Below are 22,068 nucleotides of genomic sequence, written 5' to 3'. Positions count from 1 at the left end.
TGTGCAGCTTTCCCATCTTTGTTGTTGTTCATGCTGCTGTAAGTATAAGAACCATGAGATTCTCAGCTGTGTACTTCTCCAAGCTGAGTAGCAGCTTTGCTTATCATACTGAGATGGCCAACAATCCAAATGTCAATCATCAGCTTAACTGGTAAACAAATTGTGGAAAAGTCATTCATTGGCATACTACTGACTGTGACCACAATATACTAATGTTGGATACGCTCAACAGCATGGTTAAATTCTCATACGGTGAGTAAAACGAGCCAAACAAATAAAAGTACACACATATGATACCACTTTTATACATTCTATAGAATAAAAACTAAAGTTACATAAAGAATCAGTAGTTCACTGTGAATATTATAGAAGGGAAAGTGTAGACAGGAGGAATTACAGAAAAGAGAAAATTTTGAGCATAATTGACTTGTTATCTATATTGATAATAATGATGTCTATGACAATATTTGTACAATTGAACACTTCATGTGAAGACCTTTTTTTAGTTTAACATCATTAAAGATAGTACTAACTGTAACGTGTGTAATTTGGTAGAAACGGAGTCAGACAGAGATAAAATACATAAAAAGTCAGAGACGCCTGAATATTCACATGAGTGAGCCTGCACTTCTCTAAGTTTTTACGAAAACACTACAATACAGCAAAATAATGACATCATTTTATGACGTGAAGGGGGTTTATTAAACCACTCCAGGCATGTTATATTAGTTTGTTTTCCCACTGCTACAAAGAACTACCTGAGTTTGGGTAACTTATAAAGAAAATAGGTTATTGACTCATAGTTCTACATGGCTGGAAAAGCCTCAGGAAACTTGCAATCAAGGCAGAGTGTGAAGGGGAAGCAAGAGACATCTCACATGGCAGCAGGAGAGGTGGGGAGAACCACCACACACTTTAAATTATCAGATCTCCTGAGACCTCAATCTGAGACCTCAATCATGAAAACAGCATGGAGGAACCACCCCCATGAGCCCATCCCCTCTCACCAGGTCCCTCCCTGGACTTGTGGCGATTCCAATTCGAGATCAGATTTGGGTGGGGACACAGAACCAAACCATATCACATGTCCAGTTCTGTCCCAGAGTTGGTTCAGGAATCAGATGTGTCCTGTTAACAGGAGCTGTGACACCAAGCTCCCAGCACCACTTGTAGTTGACGTCATGCAAAGGCCAAGATATCTCAACTAAGATTTAGTGTGGATGTGATGTCGGATGGTGACACACCCTCAGACCAAGTGGATATGGAAGGGATAATTATCTCTATTCTAGACGTGTCTGCTGAGAGCAGGGCAGTTCTCTCAGGAAAGTGCAAAATGGCTTGATAGAGCAGGGAAGGAGAGGGCCTCAGGGTTTTGTGGTGGGGGCAGATTGAGTCTTTCCACTCACAGAAAGGGGTTTATAGGGTAGGAAACTCCCACTGGCTTCAAATAAGGAAGCTCCTGTGATTCTGGACCGATATTCACCTTGTGTGTAAAAAAGGAGGTAATGGAGGAATGAGCCTTAAGCTATCAGCAGTCACACACCAAAATACAGTGTGACAAGTTATTCTATGTAGCAACTATAAAAATAATGAATAAAAAACGAGATAAGGGTTCAATATGATGGGCAACACTCAGGTCTACAGAAAATGAGATGAGTGTTTATAAGTCAAAGCAAATAATAATGAGAAGCAGGAGGAGGGTGTGGGGAATTAGACAGGGGTCCAGGTCCAGTGACTTGGGTGGAAACCTTTTACTATTAAGGATTATCAGCTTAGTCTGAAGGTCTTAGGTCAGCTATCTGTTTAAAGACGTCAGAAACACCAGAGAATCTTTGAGGATGCTCAGATTAACATCTCCTATTTTAGTAGCCTTGCAGTTGTGTGAAAACCTTTTTTATCTTATTTCATTTTATTATTTATTTATTTATTTGTTGAGATGGAGTTTCGCTCTTGTTGCCCAGGCTGGAGTGAAATGGCACGATCTTGACTCACCGCCTCTTCCACCTCCCAGATTCAAGCGATTCTCCTGCCTCAGCCTCCCAGTAGCTGATATTACAGGCATGCACCACCACGCCCAGCTAATTTTGTATTTTTAGTAGAGATGGGGTTTCTCCACATTGGTCAGGCTGGTCTCAAACTCTCAACCTCCGGTGACCCGCCCACCTTGGCCTCCCGAAGTGCTGGGATTACAGGTGTGAGCCACTGCTCCGGGCCGAAAATCTTATTCATTCTTTTTTGTTTGTTTTTAGAGACAGAGTCTCTCTCTGTTGCACGTTGAAAGTGGAGTGGTGTGATAACAGCTCACTGTAAATTTGAACTCTTGGCTCACAGAGTATGTTCCTATGTATCGTGCAGGTGTGTCTGTGTGTGTTTACCCGGCTTGGGGTTCTCTAATTTTTGGATCTGTAGTTAGGTGTTTCACATTCTTCAGATATTTTTCTTAAGAAATATGTCTTAAGATATAAGTATATCTTAAGATATCATTAATTCTTAAGATATTTTCTCTGTGTTTCTAATTTCTATTTTTGAAATTTGAAATATATCTACACTATACTTTTTGATATTAGTTCTTAAATTTCTTCACTCTTTTTCCCTTTGAAATTCACTTTGTGTAATTTCCAGTAACGGAGTTGAAGTCCCTGGTTTCATTTAAGAGCTGAGCGAATTCTACTGCTGAGCGTGCCCAAGGTATATTCAACTTTATACTGCACCACTTTTGATAATTTTATGAATTTCCATTTGATTCTTTCTTAGTATTTCTCTCTGTCAGTCACCTATCTAGTCTTGCACTGTGTCCACATTTTCTTTCAGATACTTTTAACAAATTCAATTTAATTACTTTAAATATCCTACTTAATAAGATAGTTCTAGTATTGTGTCATTTACAAATATCAATTCTGATGATTTTTCCATTATGACTTTGGTGTTTTTTATAACTCATATGACTTTGATGAATGTTATAATTTTTGTTGATAACCAGCCATATTTGGACCCTTGATATTGACGTATTATTTTATTTTGTGCATTTCTGCCTGTATTTGACCACACCCTATCTGTGCTGGGCCTTGATTGTGGAGATGTCTGTGCATCTCTTCAGAGCTACATTTGACATTTACTTTTGCAATGGCTGTAGCAGTTGAAGTGTGTTCTATGTCCACTGGAGACTTCAGATACTCTAGTGATACCTTGTTTTCATGCCTGCTTGGCTTTGTCTATTCACCTCATTCCATTCTACAGAGAATCTCCTTCACATTCCTAGGATGGATTAAAGTGTTATATTTAATTGCCAATTGTGAAATTGGCGGAAGGCATTAGACTAAAGGAAGAAACTGACCTCTCGTTGGGCCATAATTCTAGAAAGCCATTGTGATGCTGAGTCTGAGTGTGACCTTCCAAGTTTTCCCGACCCTCCTGCAAGTGAGATACTGGTCTGTGTGTTCTTGCCTCTTCCCCTGGGGTAGAGTCCTCCTGTTTTCCCCAGTTGTTCCCTCCCACAGCTCTCATAATCTCTGTTGGTGTCCCCATCTTCCAGATCTGCTGCCATGACCTGCAGATTAAGGCTCTGATTCCATAAGAAACTGAGGGGAGCTGCTTCTCAATAGATCTTTGATGGGGACCTCTGTTCCCATATCAGTTCATGAGGGGCTGCTCCAGTGCCCTAGGATGCTGATTTTCATGGCTTGCTCCTGCAGGGTAATAACTGAGTTTCATAGTGGGAATCAGAGAGTTGGGTCTGGATGCATTTCAGAAGTGTGGGCTCTCATTCTTTCCCAGACAGTCACTTTGGGAAGGATAGATTCTTGTGACTGTAAAGGTTCTTCAAGAGAATAGCACAACTCTTCAGTATGTTGTCCCTTAGAATTTCTCACTACAACACGCTTAACACACTCGACTTCAAGCAATGCAATGTGTATTTGTGCTCCATCTTGTAATGGCCTACGTTGAATACGACAGACTGTGCCTCAGGTAATTTCATATCTTGGCTTTATTACTCTGTACAAGAACTTGCGTCTCCCTAGATTTCAATTTTTTTTTGTTTTAAACCTTCAGTTATCTGAAGCATTTAATAAAATTTGCGAACTTCCATCTTTTCTGTTTATCTGTTATTGCTGATGTTATTGTTTTAAAAATAAATATATATTTCTCATTCATGTACATTTTTAAGCTGAGCAGCATATTTTAAGTAAAACCTAGAATAATAAAAGAATCCAAACATTTTTCAGCTGCCCCAAAAAAACCAAATTATGGTAAATGTGTTCACTGGAACTCTACTCATGACTTATAATAAATATATTTCTGGTACACAGAGCAACAAAGAAAAATATCTAAGTGTTTATGCTGAGTAAAATACGCCAGACAAATAAGAATATGTACCATATTACTCCATTTATGTAATTGCTTTTAAATGAAAAATAATCTAAAGTAATGTCCAGAAGGTCAGTAGTTACCTGGAAAAAGGGTAGACCAAAGGAAGGGGAAAGGAGGAAACATACAGAAGAACAAGAGAAAATGTTGAGGGGAGTTCACTTGTCCAGCTTGGAAATGATGGGTTACATCATGTTGATCAATTGCACACTTTAAATATGTGAAGTCTATTATCTGCCAATTAACACTCGCAAAATTTATTGCAAGCAGACAAATGAAAAATTAGACAAAGAAAGGGTGGTATAACGATAGAAAATATATATTAAATGTCAGAAATGTCTGAGAATTTAACTCCTGACCCTAGTTCTGTCCTTATTTTTAGGTGAATGGTAGCGTGCACCAAAATCACACACATTCTCAGTACAGGAAGTGGGTTCCACAAAGCACACGAGGTATGTCCAATTCTTACCAAGATTTGGTTCAGGGAGTAACAGTGATGAGGAATCACAGGCCCAGATACCGGGGCTCACTCATCCCAGACATGACCTCGTGGACACACACTTAGCCCCTCCTCCATGTGTAGGTTGACTTCCACATATGTAAATGGAGAAACCATTGACTCCTACAGAACATAATTTACAGAAATATACAAAAGATAAAATAGTGCAAATACTTATCACAACAAAATTTCCTAATAAGACAGTGATTTTCCAAATACCATAATTGTCACCCAACTCCTGTGGGGCCGTGTCATTTTATCTGGGGTCTGCCGTCTCCTCAGGATTCCCACCCCAGAGCTCTCTATGTAGTAGGAGACAAGCAAATAGGGCCCTCCCTCTGCTGCTGAAAATCAGCCAAATCCTGACCCTGCAGCTCTGGGAGAGGAGCCCCTGCCCCGGGATTCCCAGCTGTCTCCACTTGGTCATGAACACTGAACACAGAAGACACACCATGGAGTCTGGGTTGAGCTGGATTTTCCTTGTTGCAGTTTTAAAAGGTGATTTATGGAGAATGAGACACACTGAGTGTGACTGGACATAAGTGAGAGAAACAGTGGATATGTGTGGCAGTTTCTGACCAGGGTGTCTCCGTGTTTGCAGGTGTCCAGTGTAAGGTGCAGCTGGTGGAGTCTGGCGGAGGCTTAGTAAAGACTGGAGGGGTCTCTGAGACCCTCCTGTGCAGCCTCTGGATTCACCTTCAGTAGCTCTGCTATGCACTGGGTCCACCAGGCTCCACGAAAGGGTTTGGAGTGGGTCTCAGTTATTAGTACAAGTGGTGGTACCATACTCTACACAGACTCTGTGAAGGGCCGATTCACCATCTCTAGAGACAATGCCCAGAATTCACTGTCTCTGCAAATGAACAGCCTGAGAGCCGAGGACACAGCTGTGTACTACTGTGTGAAAGACGCAGTGAGAAGTCAGTGTGAGCCCAGACACAAACCTCCTGCAGGGTACCTGGGACAATCAGGGAAAGCCTGGGACACTGTATACTGGGCTGTCCCCAGAGGCAAGTCCAGGTGGTATAAGCCTGGGTTTCCTGTCATGGTCTAGGGTTGCCTTGTTAGCAAATTACCCCAGGGACCTTCTCTAGATTTCCAATTCTGTAATAACATTTGATGTCGTCTCTGACTGCAAAATGTCCCCCCAACTTTGTATCTTTTTTTTTTTGTAACAGGAGGACACATCCTCACCCTACAGAAGCCTGAGTGTCACTTTGGGGGCAGAAATGATCCGCCTTGATCACAGTGATCACTGTCCTTAGGAAAATACCCCACAGGGGACCCCGATGACTCCAGCAATGGCTCTGCCTCAAAACCATTGAAGAGTCCTTCCTTTCATTAGAATTGACCACAGCACCTGGGCTTCAGCACAAGCCATACCACAGACGTCACAAAGCAGCAGCTTGACACCTGATCCAGGTGCATTTTCTCACCTTTAGAAGCTGAGAGAGGGGTGTATTCTCAAGGTCAACACACTCTTTGTGGGTTTTTACACAGAACATCTGCTTTTACTTTATTTCATTTGAAGATAAATGAACAAATGTGCATCTATAAATGATTGTAATTTTCACATTTATTCCAATTCCAATATTTCTGAATTCTGCATGATGTCCTGGCACAAGGTTGTGTTTTCCATAGGTATTTTTCAACAGACCAGGAAAATACATTTTCCAATTTCCCTGTTTTTCCTCCATGTGTAGAGACCTTGAGTAGAGCACGTCTGACTGTGTTTGTCTGTTTTCACGCTGCTGATGAAGACATACCAGAGACGAGGAAACTTACAATAGAAAGAGTTTTATTGGACTTACAGTTCCACGTGGCTGGAAAGGCCTCACAATCATGGTGGAAGGTGAAAGGCACATCTGACATGGTGGCAGACAAGAGAAGAGAGCTTGTGCTGGGGTCTCCCCTTTTTAAAACCATCAGATCTCATGAGACTCATTCACTATTAAGAGAACAGTGCAGGAGAGACGCAACCCCCATAACTCAGTCACCTCCCACTGGTCCCTCCCACAACATTGAGAATTATGGGAGCTACACATCAAAATGAGATTTGAGTGGGGACACATCCGACCCATATCATTCCACCCCAGGTTCCCTCCCAAATCTCATGTCCTCACATTTCAAAACCAATCATGTCTTCCCAACAGCTCCCCAAAAGCTAAACTCATTTCATCATTAACTCAGAAGTCCACAGTACAACATTTCATCTGAGACAAGGCAAGTCCTTTCAACTTATAAGCCTGTAAATTCAAAAGCAAGTTACAGGCATTGGGTAAACACACCCATTGGAAATGACAGAAATTGCCCATAACAAAAAGGCCCCATGCAAGTCCAAAATCCAGCAGGGCAGTCAAATCATAAAGCTCCACAATGATCACCTGTAGCTCCCCTTCTCACATCCGGGACATGTTGATGCAACAGGTGAGTTCCGATGGTCTTGGGCAGCTCCACCACTGTGGCTTTGCAGGGTACAGCCTCCCTCCTGGCTGCTTTCACAGGCTGGTGTTCAGTGTCTGCGGATTTTCCAGGCACAAAGTGCAAACTGTCAGTGGATCTACCATTCCAGGGTCTGGAGGATAGCAGCCCTCTTCTCACAGCTCCACTAGGCAGTGCCCCAGTAGGGACTCTGTGTGGGAGCTCTGGCCCTATATTTCCCTTCCTCACTGCCGTAGCAGAGGTTCCCCATGAATGAGCCACCACTGCAGCCAACTTGTGACTGGACATCCAGGTGTTTTCATACACCTTCTGAAATCTAGGCAGAGGTTCTCAAACCCCAATTCTTAGCACTCTTTCCATAATGGTTCATTTTTTTGGTCTGTTCATTACTGGTATTTTTCAAAGGAATCTCACTTGAATCTTTACTCTTTTGCAATTTGTCTCCATAACAATGTTGGGAAGTTTTACCTCCACCATCATAACATGATCTAGTGATCTCACACATTTGTGGGAAACAATACCTACAAATTCAGAAGCTCTTTGCTTTTCTTTCCATGAAATATAATTCTTTCTGTTCTGTGTATAAGCATATCTTAGCAACCCTGCACACACCCACATAGATGTCCACAAGCCTATGAATTATTCTCTGTAAATAAAAACTTATATCAATTTCCCTCAATGTTCATAATTCTCCTGAGGGTGAGGAAGCTCCTTCTCGATCTGTTCAAACAAAATGCCCAGAGACCATCCGGTAGGGAAGGAGTTCACCTGGCTCTGGTGTGGGGTCTGTCTCTTTCCCTCTGTTGTCCCACAGGTCAGCCCAGTTGTTCACGTCCTAACAAGAAAGCCCAGGTTTGTCCTGATTTTAAAACACATCAAACTTCTGATGAGTCTCCTGTTACCCACATCCATGGAGATAGATTATTTATTATATAATTCACCAAACTAATGTCAAATGCCCAACTTGCAATACCGCACATCCCAGGGTATGTTCATGCAATTCAGTGGAGGAGAAAGTCTTTCAGAGACAGAGGGATCTGAAATGATAAATATGTGGGTAAGGACTCTGGGCTTGAGTATCATTGTCCGGCCATGTTGCACAAGTGTGTCCTGTCAGGGAAGGACAAGAGTTCCTTGTGCTCTCAGAGGGAAGGGGTCACAGAGTTCCTCTCTGGTTCCCAGGAAAGATAATCGCACTAATCTTCATGATCTTCATGAGACTATCCTCCAGTGCTGACCTGTTATAGAGTTTTTGTCTGAAGTTCTCACTGCAATCCCCAATCTACATATTTTCATATAAAAGTGTTTAGAGGCCAAGACATATCTTCACGGTCACACATTGAGGAGGATGTAGATATGTCCCACTACCTTCTCCTGAGATCTCAGACACAATCCCAAATTTCAAAAGGACACAGAAGGACAGCTCTCAGGTGCTTTTTAAAAATGACCCACTTCCAGGGACAGGGAGCTGCCCTATAACCATGGTGGATGTTCTGAACTACTATAAACATTGGATGGATCCAGGATTGTTTGAAGTCACTGTCATTATTACATTCAGCTGCTGTTTCAATGTGTCTGAAGTAGTAAATGACAATTTAGATGACAATTTATATGAATCTTCAAGGGTAGAACAATATTGACCATATTCCAAAATCTGTCCTTGATCCATGATCACACTCATCTCCCAGACCAGGTCCTTCAGCACATCTCTTCACCTGAAAGAAGAGGACTCTGGGCTTGGAGAGGGGAGACCCCAAGAAGACAACTGAGTTCTCAAAGGGCACAGCCAGCATCCTACTCCCAGGGCGAGCCCAAAAGACTGGGGCCTCCCTCCTCCTTTTTCACCTCTCCATACAAAGGCACCACCCACATGCAAATCCTTACTTAAGCACCCACAGGAAACCACCACACATTTCCTTAAATTCAGGGTCCAGCTCACATGGGAAATACTTTCTGAGAGTCCTGGACCTCCTGTGCAAGAACATGAAACATCTGTGGTTCTTCCTTCTCCTGGTGGCAGCTCCCAGATGTGAGTGTCTCAGGGATCCAGACATGGGGATATGGGAGGTGCCTCTGATCCCAGGGCTCACTGTGGGTCTCTCTGTTCACAGGGGTCCTGTCCCAGCTGCAGCTGCAGGAGTCGGGCCCAGGACTGGTGAAGCCTTCACAGACCCTGTCCCTCACCTGCACTGTCTCTGGTGGCTCCATCAGCAGTGGTAGTTACTACTGGAGCTGGATCCGGCAGCCCGCCGGGAAGGGACTGGAGTGGATTGGGTATATCTATTATAGTGGGAGCACCTACTACAACCCATCCCTCAAGAGTCGAGTCACCATATCAGTAGACACGTCCAAGAACCAGTTCTCCCTGAAGCTGAGCTCTGTGACCGCCGCAGACACGGCCGTGTATTACTGTGCGAGAGACACAGTGAGGGGAGGTGAGTGTGAGCCCAGACACAAACCTCCCTGCAGGGAGGCGGAGGGGGCGGGCGCAGGTGCTGCTCAAGACCAGCAGGGGGCGCGCGGGGCCCACAGAGCAAGAGGCCCGGTCAGGAGCAGGTGCAGGGAGGGCGGGGCTTCCTCATCTGCTCTGTGGTCTCCCTCCTCGCCAGCACTCAGATGTCCCCAGGGCTCCTCTTTCTTTATTATCTGTGGTTCTGCTTCCTCACATTTTTGTGCCAGGAAAGAAAAGAGGAAGACAAATTTTCGTCTATAGTTGAAGCTTCACCAATTACTAGGAACTTGCCTACAAGTTCCTGCATGGCCCATTATAACTTATTGATTAAAAAATATATATTCTAACGCTTCTCACCATCTCTTGATTTGTATCATCAACTGAATTGTACCCTCTTTGAAATTCATATGATGAAACCTTAAATTCAACGGATCTATATTGGAATTTTAATGAAATAATTAAGGTTAAATGTGGTCATAATTGTAAGACCCTAATGCAATAGACGTGTTGTCTTTATAAGAAGTGGAAGAGACACCAGAGACCTCTCACTTTTCAGGTGCAGGCAGAGAAGAGGCCATGTGGAGACATAGTGCACTAGAAGGTGGCCCAGTGCAAGCCAGGAAGAAGCCGCGCCAAGAACCAGCCCTGCCAGCACACTAATCTTCAACATTCAGACTGCAGAATTTTAAGAAAATCAGTATTTGTTGTTTAAGCAACCCACTCCTGTTGTCTTCTTATGAAGATCCAGACAGACTACTACCACGTAACTCTGTTAGCGCTGTCCCCTGGATGGAGAATCAGCCTCCTGAGGCTAGGCACATCTCTCAGATTTCCACATAAAACAGGTAAAAAATAGTAGTTCTGATATAAAAACTTGTCATGTCCCTGTTGGCGAATTTCTGGGCAAGGTCTTTTAAATAAGCCAAGTTTGCGGGGAAATGGCGACCATATATTTGTGGGACTCTAACCTTGGAATCTACTGCATTGCTCTAGCAGAATCAAAAATTGAACACCAGTGAGCTCTTTATTCTCATTAAAATGTGTGTCTTTGGAAATGTTAACATTCTGTCCAGAATCTGTGCTCACAAACAACTGTGTTTCTTAGTGCACTGTTGGCCTGGTGGAGCCCTCGCAGACCCTCTCCCTCACCTGTGCTGTCTCTGGATTTTCCATCACAACCAGTGCTTCCTGCTGGAGCTGGATCCACGAGTCCACATGGGAAGGACTGGAGTGGATCAGGCGCACACGTCATGAAGGGAGTAAGAATTCCCACCCACTCCTTATGAATCCAGTCACCATCTCCAAATTCGGGTCCAAAAAACACTTGTTTTTACAGTGGAGCTATGTGAGCAACAAGCTCACAGCCATGTTTTAAAGAAGAGACAGAGTGAGGGGACCACCGTGCGAGCTCACACCCAAACCTTCCTGGAGGGGTGCACAGAACAGCAGGAGTGCCGATGATGGAAGGGGGTGGTCTGGATTCCAGGGCACACGCAAAACCATTGTAGAGGCACTCAGGTCAGCCAAGGGCTCTCAGGAAACATCGAGGAAAATCAGGACACCAGAAGAGACTCGGTACAGCAGGGGGCTCAGGACCATTGTGGGGACTCAGAAACAGCAGGTTCTGGGCTCAGCCTCAGGGCAGGTGCAGATGGGGTGAAAAGGGGCTGGATGAGGGGTTTTGTGTCACCATCATATTTCACCACTAGACACCCTCCACTACATGTGTTCTACTGCATATGAGTGTATGATTAGAAAATCATACTTCTATAAATATATAACCATACGTAGGTGTGTCAAGTTTTCCTCTTCAACTTGTATCGGCCTTGTCAGTAAGGACTAATTCCCTGTAATTACTTGAGGATCTCATAAATTGTGGTCAGTTTTGTAGGTTTCCTCTCTTTCCTTGTCTCCCTTTCCCCCTTATTCTCTCTCACACAAATGGACATAACCCCCACTCCACACGCAAAGAAATCTATAACTTTCATTACCTGAGGTATTGAATAAAATTGATTAATGTGCAGCTTTCCCATCTTTGTTGTTGTTCATGCTGCTGTAAGTATAAGAACCATGAGATTCTCAGCTGTGTACTTCTCCAAGCTGAGTAGCAGCTTTGCTTATCATACTGAGATGGCCAACAATCCAAATGTCAATCATCAGCTTAACTGGTAAACAAATTGTGGAAAAGTCATTCATTGGCATACTACTGACTGTGACCACAATATACTAATGTTGGATACGCTCAACAGCATGGTTAAATTCTCATACGGTGAGTAAAACGAGCCAAACAAATAAAAGTACACACATATGATACCACTTTTATACATTCTATAGAATAAAAACTAAAGTTACATAAAGAATCAGTAGTTCACTGTGAATATTATAGAAGGGAAAGTGTAGACAGGAGGAATTACAGAAAAGAGAAAATTTTGAGCATAATTGACTTGTTATCTATATTGATAATAATGATGTCTATGACAATATTTGTACAATTGAACACTTCATGTGAAGACCTTTTTTTAGTTTAACATCATTAAAGATAGTACTAACTGTAACGTGTGTAATTTGGTAGAAACGGAGTCAGACAGAGATAAAATACATAAAAAGTCAGAGACGCCTGAATATTCACATGAGTGAGCCTGCACTTCTCTAAGTTTTTACGAAAACACTACAATACAGCAAAATAATGACATCATTTTATGACGTGAAGGGGGTTTATTAAACCACTCCAGGCATGTTATATTAGTTTGTTTTCCCACTGCTACAAAGAACTACCTGAGTTTGGGTAACTTATAAAGAAAATAGGTTATTGACTCATAGTTCTACATGGCTGGAAAAGCCTCAGGAAACTTGCAATCAAGGCAGAGTGTGAAGGGGAAGCAAGAGACATCTCACATGGCAGCAGGAGAGGTGGGGAGAACCACCACACACTTTAAATTATCAGATCTCCTGAGACCTCAATCTGAGACCTCAATCATGAAAACAGCATGGAGGAACCACCCCCATGAGCCCATCCCCTCTCACCAGGTCCCTCCCTGGACTTGTGGCGATTCCAATTCGAGATCAGATTTGGGTGGGGACACAGAACCAAACCATATCACATGTCCAGTTCTGTCCCAGAGTTGGTTCAGGAATCAGATGTGTCCTGTTAACAGGAGCTGTGACACCAAGCTCCCAGCACCACTTGTAGTTGACGTCATGCAAAGGCCAAGATATCTCAACTAAGATTTAGTGTGGATGTGATGTCGGATGGTGACACACCCTCAGACCAAGTGGATATGGAAGGGATAATTATCTCTATTCTAGACGTGTCTGCTGAGAGCAGGGCAGTTCTCTCAGGAAAGTGCAAAATGGCTTGATAGAGCAGGGAAGGAGAGGGCCTCAGGGTTTTGTGGTGGGGGCAGATTGAGTCTTTCCACTCACAGAAAGGGGTTTATAGGGTAGGAAACTCCCACTGGCTTCAAATAAGGAAGCTCCTGTGATTCTGGACCGATATTCACCTTGTGTGTAAAAAAGGAGGTAATGGAGGAATGAGCCTTAAGCTATCAGCAGTCACACACCAAAATACAGTGTGACAAGTTATTCTATGTAGCAACTATAAAAATAATGAATAAAAAACGAGATAAGGGTTCAATATGATGGGCAACACTCAGGTCTACAGAAAATGAGATGAGTGTTTATAAGTCAAAGCAAATAATAATGAGAAGCAGGAGGAGGGTGTGGGGAATTAGACAGGGGTCCAGGTCCAGTGACTTGGGTGGAAACCTTTTACTATTAAGGATTATCAGCTTAGTCTGAAGGTCTTAGGTCAGCTATCTGTTTAAAGACGTCAGAAACACCAGAGAATCTTTGAGGATGCTCAGATTAACATCTCCTATTTTAGTAGCCTTGCAGTTGTGTGAAAACCTTTTTTATCTTATTTCATTTTATTATTTATTTATTTATTTGTTGAGATGGAGTTTCGCTCTTGTTGCCCAGGCTGGAGTGAAATGGCACGATCTTGACTCACCGCCTCTTCCACCTCCCAGATTCAAGCGATTCTCCTGCCTCAGCCTCCCAGTAGCTGATATTACAGGCATGCACCACCACGCCCAGCTAATTTTGTATTTTTAGTAGAGATGGGGTTTCTCCACATTGGTCAGGCTGGTCTCAAACTCTCAACCTCCGGTGACCCGCCCAACTTGGCCTCCCGAAGTGCTGGGATTACAGGTGTGAGCCACTGCTCCGGGCCGAAAATCTTATTCATTCTTTTTTGTTTGTTTTTAGAGACAGAGTCTCTCTCTGTTGCACGTTGAAAGTGGAGTGGTGTGATAACAGCTCACTGTAAATTTGAACTCTTGGCTCACAGAGTATGTTCCTATGTATCGTGCAGGTGTGTCTGTGTGTGTTTACCCGGCTTGGGGTTCTCTAATTTTTGGATCTGTAGTTAGGTGTTTCACATTCTTCAGATATTTTTCTTAAGAAATATGTCTTAAGATATAAGTATATCTTAAGATATCATTAATTCTTAAGATATTTTCTCTGTGTTTCTAATTTCTATTTTTGAAATTTGAAATATATCTACACTATACTTTTTGATATTAGTTCTTAAATTTCTTCACTCTTTTTCCCTTTGAAATTCACTTTGTGTAATTTCCAGTAACGGAGTTGAAGTCCCTGGTTTCATTTAAGAGCTGAGCGAATTCTACTGCTGAGCGTGCCCAAGGTATATTCAACTTTATACTGCACCACTTTTGATAATTTTATGAATTTCCATTTGATTCTTTCTTAGTATTTCTCTCTGTCAGTCACCTATCTAGTCTTGCACTGTGTCCACATTTTCTTTCAGATACTTTTAACAAATTCAATTTAATTACTTTAAATATCCTACTTAATAAGATAGTTCTAGTATTGTGTCATTTACAAATATCAATTCTGATGATTTTTCCATTATGACTTTGGTGTTTTTTATAACTCATATGACTTTGATGAATGTTATAATTTTTGTTGATAACCAGCCATATTTGGACCCTTGATATTGACGTATTATTTTATTTTGTGCATTTCTGCCTGTATTTGACCACACCCTATCTGTGCTGGGCCTTGATTGTGGAGATGTCTGTGCATCTCTTCAGAGCTACATTTGACATTTACTTTTGCAATGGCTGTAGCAGTTGAAGTGTGTTCTATGTCCACTGGAGACTTCAGATACTCTAGTGATACCTTGTTTTCATGCCTGCTTGGCTTTGTCTATTCACCTCATTCCATTCTACAGAGAATCTCCTTCACATTCCTAGGATGGATTAAAGTGTTATATTTAATTGCCAATTGTGAAATTGGCGGAAGGCATTAGACTAAAGGAAGAAACTGACCTCTCGTTGGGCCATAATTCTAGAAAGCCATTGTGATGCTGAGTCTGAGTGTGACCTTCCAAGTTTTCCCGACCCTCCTGCAAGTGAGATACTGGTCTGTGTGTTCTTGCCTCTTCCCCTGGGGTAGAGTCCTCCTGTTTTCCCCAGTTGTTCCCTCCCACAGCTCTCATAATCTCTGTTGGTGTCCCCATCTTCCAGATCTGCTGCCATGACCTGCAGATTAAGGCTCTGATTCCATAAGAAACTGAGGGGAGCTGCTTCTCAATAGATCTTTGATGGGGACCTCTGTTCCCATATCAGTTCATGAGGGGCTGCTCCAGTGCCCTAGGATGCTGATTTTCATGGCTTGCTCCTGCAGGGTAATAACTGAGTTTCATAGTGGGAATCAGAGAGTTGGGTCTGGATGCATTTCAGAAGTGTGGGCTCTCATTCTTTCCCAGACAGTCACTTTGGGAAGGATAGATTCTTGTGACTGTAAAGGTTCTTCAAGAGAATAGCACAACTCTTCAGTATGTTGTCCCTTAGAATTTCTCACTACAACACGCTTAACACACTCGACTTCAAGCAATGCAATGTGTATTTGTGCTCCATCTTGTAATGGCCTACGTTGAATACGACAGACTGTGCCTCAGGTAATTTCATATCTTGGCTTTATTACTCTGTACAAGAACTTGCGTCTCCCTAGATTTCAATTTTTTTTTGTTTTAAACCTTCAGTTATCTGAAGCATTTAATAAAATTTGCGAACTTCCATCTTTTCTGTTTATCTGTTATTGCTGATGTTATTGTTTTAAAAATAAATATATATTTCTCATTCATGTACATTTTTAAGCTGAGCAGCATATTTTAAGTAAAACCTAGAATAATAAAAGAATCCAAACATTTTTCAGCTGCCCCAAAAAAACCAAATTATGGTAAATGTGTTCACTGGAACTCTACTCATGACTTATAATAAATATATTTCTGGTACACAGAGCAACAAAGAAAAATATCTAAGTGTTTATGCTGAGTAAAATACGCCAGACAAATAAGAATATGTACCATATTACTCCATTTATGTAATTGCTTTTAAATGAAAAATAATCTAAAGTAATGTCCAGAAGGTCAGTAGTTACCTGGAAAAAGGGTAGACCAAAGGAAGGGGAAAGGAGGAAACATACAGAAGAACAAGAGAAAATGTTGAGGGGAGTTCACTTGTCCAGCTTGGAAATGATGGGTTACATCATGTTGATCAATTGCACACTTTAAATATGTGAAGTCTATTATCTGCCAATTAACACTCGCAAAATTTATTGCAAGCAGACAAATGAAAAATTAGACAAAGAAAGGGTGGTATAACGATAGAAAATATATATTAAATGTCAGAAATGTCTGAGAATTTAACTCCTGACCCTAGTTCTGTCCTTATTTTTAGGTGAATGGTAGCGTGCACCAAAATCACACACATTCTCAGTACAGGAAGTGGGTTCCACAAAGCACACGAGGTATGTCCAATTCTTACCAAGATTTGGTTCAGGGAGTAACAGTGATGAGGAATCACAGGCCCAGATACCGGGGCTCACTCATCCCAGACATGACCTCGTGGACACACACTTAGCCCCTCCTCCATGTGTAGGTTGACTTCCACATATGTAAATGGAGAAACCATTGACTCCTACAGAACATAATTTACAGAAATATACAAAAGATAAAATAGTGCAAATACTTATCACAACAAAATTTCCTAATAAGACAGTGATTTTCCAAATACCATAATTGTCACCCAACTCCTGTGGGGCCGTGTCATTTTATCTGGGGTCTGCCGTCTCCTCAGGATTCCCACCCCAGAGCTCTCTATGTAGTAGGAGACAAGCAAATAGGGCCCTCCCTCTGCTGCTGAAAATCAGCCAAATCCTGACCCTGCAGCTCTGGGAGAGGAGCCCCTGCCCCGGGATTCCCAGCTGTCTCCACTTGGTCATGAACACTGAACACAGAAGACACACCATGGAGTCTGGGTTGAGCTGGATTTTCCTTGTTGCAGTTTTAAAAGGTGATTTATGGAGAATGAGACACACTGAGTGTGACTGGACATAAGTGAGAGAAACAGTGGATATGTGTGGCAGTTTCTGACCAGGGTGTCTCCGTGTTTGCAGGTGTCCAGTGTAAGGTGCAGCTGGTGGAGTCTGGCGGAGGCTTAGTAAAGACTGGAGGGGTCTCTGAGACCCTCCTGTGCAGCCTCTGGATTCACCTTCAGTAGCTCTGCTATGCACTGGGTCCACCAGGCTCCACGAAAGGGTTTGGAGTGGGTCTCAGTTATTAGTACAAGTGGTGGTACCATACTCTACACAGACTCTGTGAAGGGCCGATTCACCATCTCTAGAGACAATGCCCAGAATTCACTGTCTCTGCAAATGAACAGCCTGAGAGCCGAGGACACAGCTGTGTACTACTGTGTGAAAGACGCAGTGAGAAGTCAGTGTGAGCCCAGACACAAACCTCCTGCAGGGTACCTGGGACAATCAGGGAAAGCCTGGGACACTGTATACTGGGCTGTCCCCAGAGGCAAGTCCAGGTGGTATAAGCCTGGGTTTCCTGTCATGGTCTAGGGTTGCCTTGTTAGCAAATTACCCCAGGGACCTTCTCTAGATTTCCAATTCTGTAATAACATTTGATGTCGTCTCTGACTGCAAAATGTCCCCCCAACTTTGTATCTTTTTTTTTTTGTAACAGGAGGACACATCCTCACCCTACAGAAGCCTGAGTGTCACTTTGGGGGCAGAAATGATCCGCCTTGATCACAGTGATCACTGTCCTTAGGAAAATACCCCACAGGGGACCCCGATGACTCCAGCAATGGCTCTGCCTCAAAACCATTGAAGAGTCCTTCCTTTCATTAGAATTGACCACAGCACCTGGGCTTCAGCACAAGCCATACCACAGACGTCACAAAGCAGCAGCTTGACACCTGATCCAGGTGCATTTTCTCACCTTTAGAAGCTGAGAGAGGGGTGTATTCTCAAGGTCAACACACTCTTTGTGGGTTTTTACACAGAACATCTGCTTTTACTTTATTTCATTTGAAGATAAATGAACAAATGTGCATCTATAAATGATTGTAATTTTCACATTTATTCCAATTCCAATATTTCTGAATTCTGCATGATGTCCTGGCACAAGGTTGTGTTTTCCATAGGTATTTTTCAACAGACCAGGAAAATACATTTTCCAATTTCCCTGTTTTTCCTCCATGTGTAGAGACCTTGAGTAGAGCACGTCTGACTGTGTTTGTCTGTTTTCACGCTGCTGATGAAGACATACCAGAGACGAGGAAACTTACAATAGAAAGAGTTTTATTGGACTTACAGTTCCACGTGGCTGGAAAGGCCTCACAATCATGGTGGAAGGTGAAAGGCACATCTGACATGGTGGCAGACAAGAGAAGAGAGCTTGTGCTGGGGTCTCCCCTTTTTAAAACCATCAGATCTCATGAGACTCATTCACTATTAAGAGAACAGTGCAGGAGAGACGCAACCCCCATAACTCAGTCACCTCCCACTGGTCCCTCCCACAACATTGAGAATTATGGGAGCTACACATCAAAATGAGATTTGAGTGGGGACACATCCGACCCATATCATTCCACCCCAGGTTCCCTCCCAAATCTCATGTCCTCACATTTCAAAACCAATCATGTCTTCCCAACAGCTCCCCAAAAGCTAAACTCATTTCATCATTAACTCAGAAGTCCACAGTACAACATTTCATCTGAGACAAGGCAAGTCCTTTCAACTTATAAGCCTGTAAATTCAAAAGCAAGTTACAGGCATTGGGTAAACACACCCATTGGAAATGACAGAAATTGCCCATAACAAAAAGGCCCCATGCAAGTCCAAAATCCAGCAGGGCAGTCAAATCATAAAGCTCCACAATGATCACCTGTAGCTCCCCTTCTCACATCCGGGACATGTTGATGCAACAGGTGAGTTCCGATGGTCTTGGGCAGCTCCACCACTGTGGCTTTGCAGGGTACAGCCTCCCTCCTGGCTGCTTTCACAGGCTGGTGTTCAGTGTCTGCGGATTTTCCAGGCACAAAGTGCAAACTGTCAGTGGATCTACCATTCCAGGGTCTGGAGGATAGCAGCCCTCTTCTCACAGCTCCACTAGGCAGTGCCCCAGTAGGGACTCTGTGTGGGAGCTCTGGCCCTATATTTCCCTTCCTCACTGCCGTAGCAGAGGTTCCCCATGAATGAGCCACCACTGCAGCCAACTTGTGACTGGACATCCAGGTGTTTTCATACACCTTCTGAAATCTAGGCAGAGGTTCTCAAACCCCAATTCTTAGCACTCTTTCCATAATGGTTCATTTTTTTGGTCTGTTCATTACTGGTATTTTTCAAAGGAATCTCACTTGAATCTTTACTCTTTTGCAATTTGTCTCCATAACAATGTTGGGAAGTTTTACCTCCACCATCATAACATGATCTAGTGATCTCACACATTTGTGGGAAACAATACCTACAAATTCAGAAGCTCTTTGCTTTTCTTTCCATGAAATATAATTCTTTCTGTTCTGTGTATAAGCATATCTTAGCAACCCTGCACACACCCACATAGATGTCCACAAGCCTATGAATTATTCTCTGTAAATAAAAACTTATATCAATTTCCCTCAATGTTCATAATTCTCCTGAGGGTGAGGAAGCTCCTTCTCGATCTGTTCAAACAAAATGCCCAGAGACCATCCGGTAGGGAAGGAGTTCACCTGGCTCTGGTGTGGGGTCTGTCTCTTTCCCTCTGTTGTCCCACAGGTCAGCCCAGTTGTTCACGTCCTAACAAGAAAGCCCAGGTTTGTCCTGATTTTAAAACACATCAAACTTCTGATGAGTCTCCTGTTACCCACATCCATGGAGATAGATTATTTATTATATAATTCACCAAACTAATGTCAAATGCCCAACTTGCAATACCGCACATCCCAGGGTATGTTCATGCAATTCAGTGGAGGAGAAAGTCTTTCAGAGACAGAGGGATCTGAAATGATAAATATGTGGGTAAGGACTCTGGGCTTGAGTATCATTGTCCGGCCATGTTGCACAAGTGTGTCCTGTCACGGAAGGATCAGAGTTCCTTGTGCTGTCAGAGGGAAGGGGTCACAGAGGTCCTCTCTGGTTCCCAGGAAAGGTAATCGCACTAATCTTCATGATCTTCATGAGACTATCCTCCAGTGCTGACCTGTTATAGAGTTTTTGTCTGAAGTTCTCACTGCAATCCCCAATCTACATATTTTCAATCAGAAGTGTTTAGAGGCCAGGACACATCTTCAAGTTCACACATTGAGAAGGATGGAGATATGTCCCACTACCTTCTCCTGAGATCTCAGACACAATCCCAAATTTCAAAAGGACACAGAAGGGCAGCTCTCAGGTGCTTTTAAAAAATGACCCACTTCCAGGGACAGGGAGCTGCCCTATAACCATGGTGGATGTTCCGAACTACTATAAACATTGGATGGATCCAGGATTGTTTGAAGTCACTGTCATTATTACATTCAGCTGCTGTTTCAATGTATCTGAAGTAGTAAATGACAATTTAGATGACCTGGGTGTGTGGTTGGTTTTATATGAATCTTCAAGGGTAGGACAGTATTGACCCTGTTCCAAAATCTGTCCTTGATCCATGATCACACTCATCTCCCAGACCAGGTCCTTCAGCACATCTCTTCACCTGAAAGAAGAGGACTCTGGGCTTGGAGAGGGGAGACCCCAAGAAGACAACTGAGTTCTCAAAGGGCACAGCCAGCATCCTACTCCCAGGGCGAGCCCAAAAGACTGGGGCCTCCCTCCTCCTTTTTCACCTCTCCATACAAAGGCACCACCCACATGCAAATCCTTACTTAAGCACCCACAGGAAACCACCACACATTTCCTTAAATTCAGGGTCCAGCTCACATGGGAAATACTTTCTGAGAGTCCTGGACCTCCTGTGCAAGAACATGAAACATCTGTGGTTCTTCCTTCTCCTGGTGGCAGCTCCCAGATGTGAGTGTCTCAGGGATCCAGACATGGGGATATGGGAGGTGCCTCTGATCCCAGGGCTCACTGTGGGTCTCTCTGTTCACAGGGGTCCTGTCCCAGCTGCAGCTGCAGGAGTCGGGCCCAGGACTGGTGAAGCCTTCGGAGACCCTGTCCCTCACCTGCACTGTCTCTGGTGGCTCCATCAGTAGTTACTACTGGAGCTGGATCCGGCAGCCACCAGGGAAGGGACTGGAGTGGATTGGGTATATCTATTACAGTGGGAGCGCCTACTACAACCCATCCCTCAAGAGTCGAGTCACCATATCAGTAGACACGTCCAAGAACCAGTTCTCCCTGAAGCTGAGCTCTGTGACCGCCGCAGACACGGCCGTGTATTACTGTGCGAGAGACACAGTGAGGGGAGGTGAGTGTGAGCCCAGACAAAAACCTCCCTGCAGGGAGGCGGAGGGGGCGGGCGCAGGTGCTGCTCAGGACCAACAGGGGGCGCGCGAGGCCACAGAGCAAGAGGCCGGGTCAGGAGCAGGTGCAGGGAGGGCGGGGCTTCCTCATCAGCTCAGTGCTCTCCCTCCTCGCCAGCACTCAGATGTCCCCAGGGCTCCTCTTTCTTTATTATCTGTGGTTCTGCTTCCTCACATCCTTGTGGCAGACAAGAAAGGAGGAAGACAATTTTTCTGTTTACTGTTGAGGTTTCACCAATTACTAGGAACTTTCCTACAAGTTCCTGCGTGACTCATTTTACCATATATGTGTGTGTGTGTATATATATATACACATACACACACACACCATATATATATACCATATATATTATATAGATACACACCATATATATTATATATATATACACACTATATATATAAAATATATACACACCGTATGTATATTATATATATACACACCATATATATATATGGTCCTCACCATCTCTTGATTTGTGTCATCAATG

The 22,068-nt window shown here is 43.3% G+C and overlaps 2 gene segments (V, D, J or C); both read left to right on the top strand.

Moving 5' to 3' along the window:
- Positions 1 to 9,221: 9,221 nt before the first annotated feature.
- On the top strand, positions 9,222 to 10,433 carry LOC134808393 (immunoglobulin heavy variable 4-30-4-like). The segment is given in 3 exon segments: positions 9,222 to 9,335; positions 9,418 to 9,741; positions 10,315 to 10,433. Coding segments are annotated over 3 exon segments (474 nt in total).
- Positions 10,434 to 21,008: 10,575 nt separating this feature from the next.
- Positions 21,009 to 21,867, top strand: LOC107968295 (immunoglobulin heavy variable 4-59-like). The segment is given in 2 exon segments: positions 21,009 to 21,125; positions 21,208 to 21,867. Coding segments are annotated over 2 exon segments (690 nt in total).
- Positions 21,868 to 22,068: the final 201 nt, after the last annotated feature.

This window comes from Pan troglodytes, chromosome 15, assembly GCF_028858775.2.
Source record: "Pan troglodytes isolate AG18354 chromosome 15, NHGRI_mPanTro3-v2.0_pri, whole genome shotgun sequence".
NCBI classification, from domain to species: Eukaryota; Metazoa; Chordata; class Mammalia; order Primates; family Hominidae; genus Pan; species Pan troglodytes.
The sequence above is the reverse complement of the archived record's forward strand: the minus strand, read 5'-3'. Positions and strand labels throughout refer to the sequence as shown.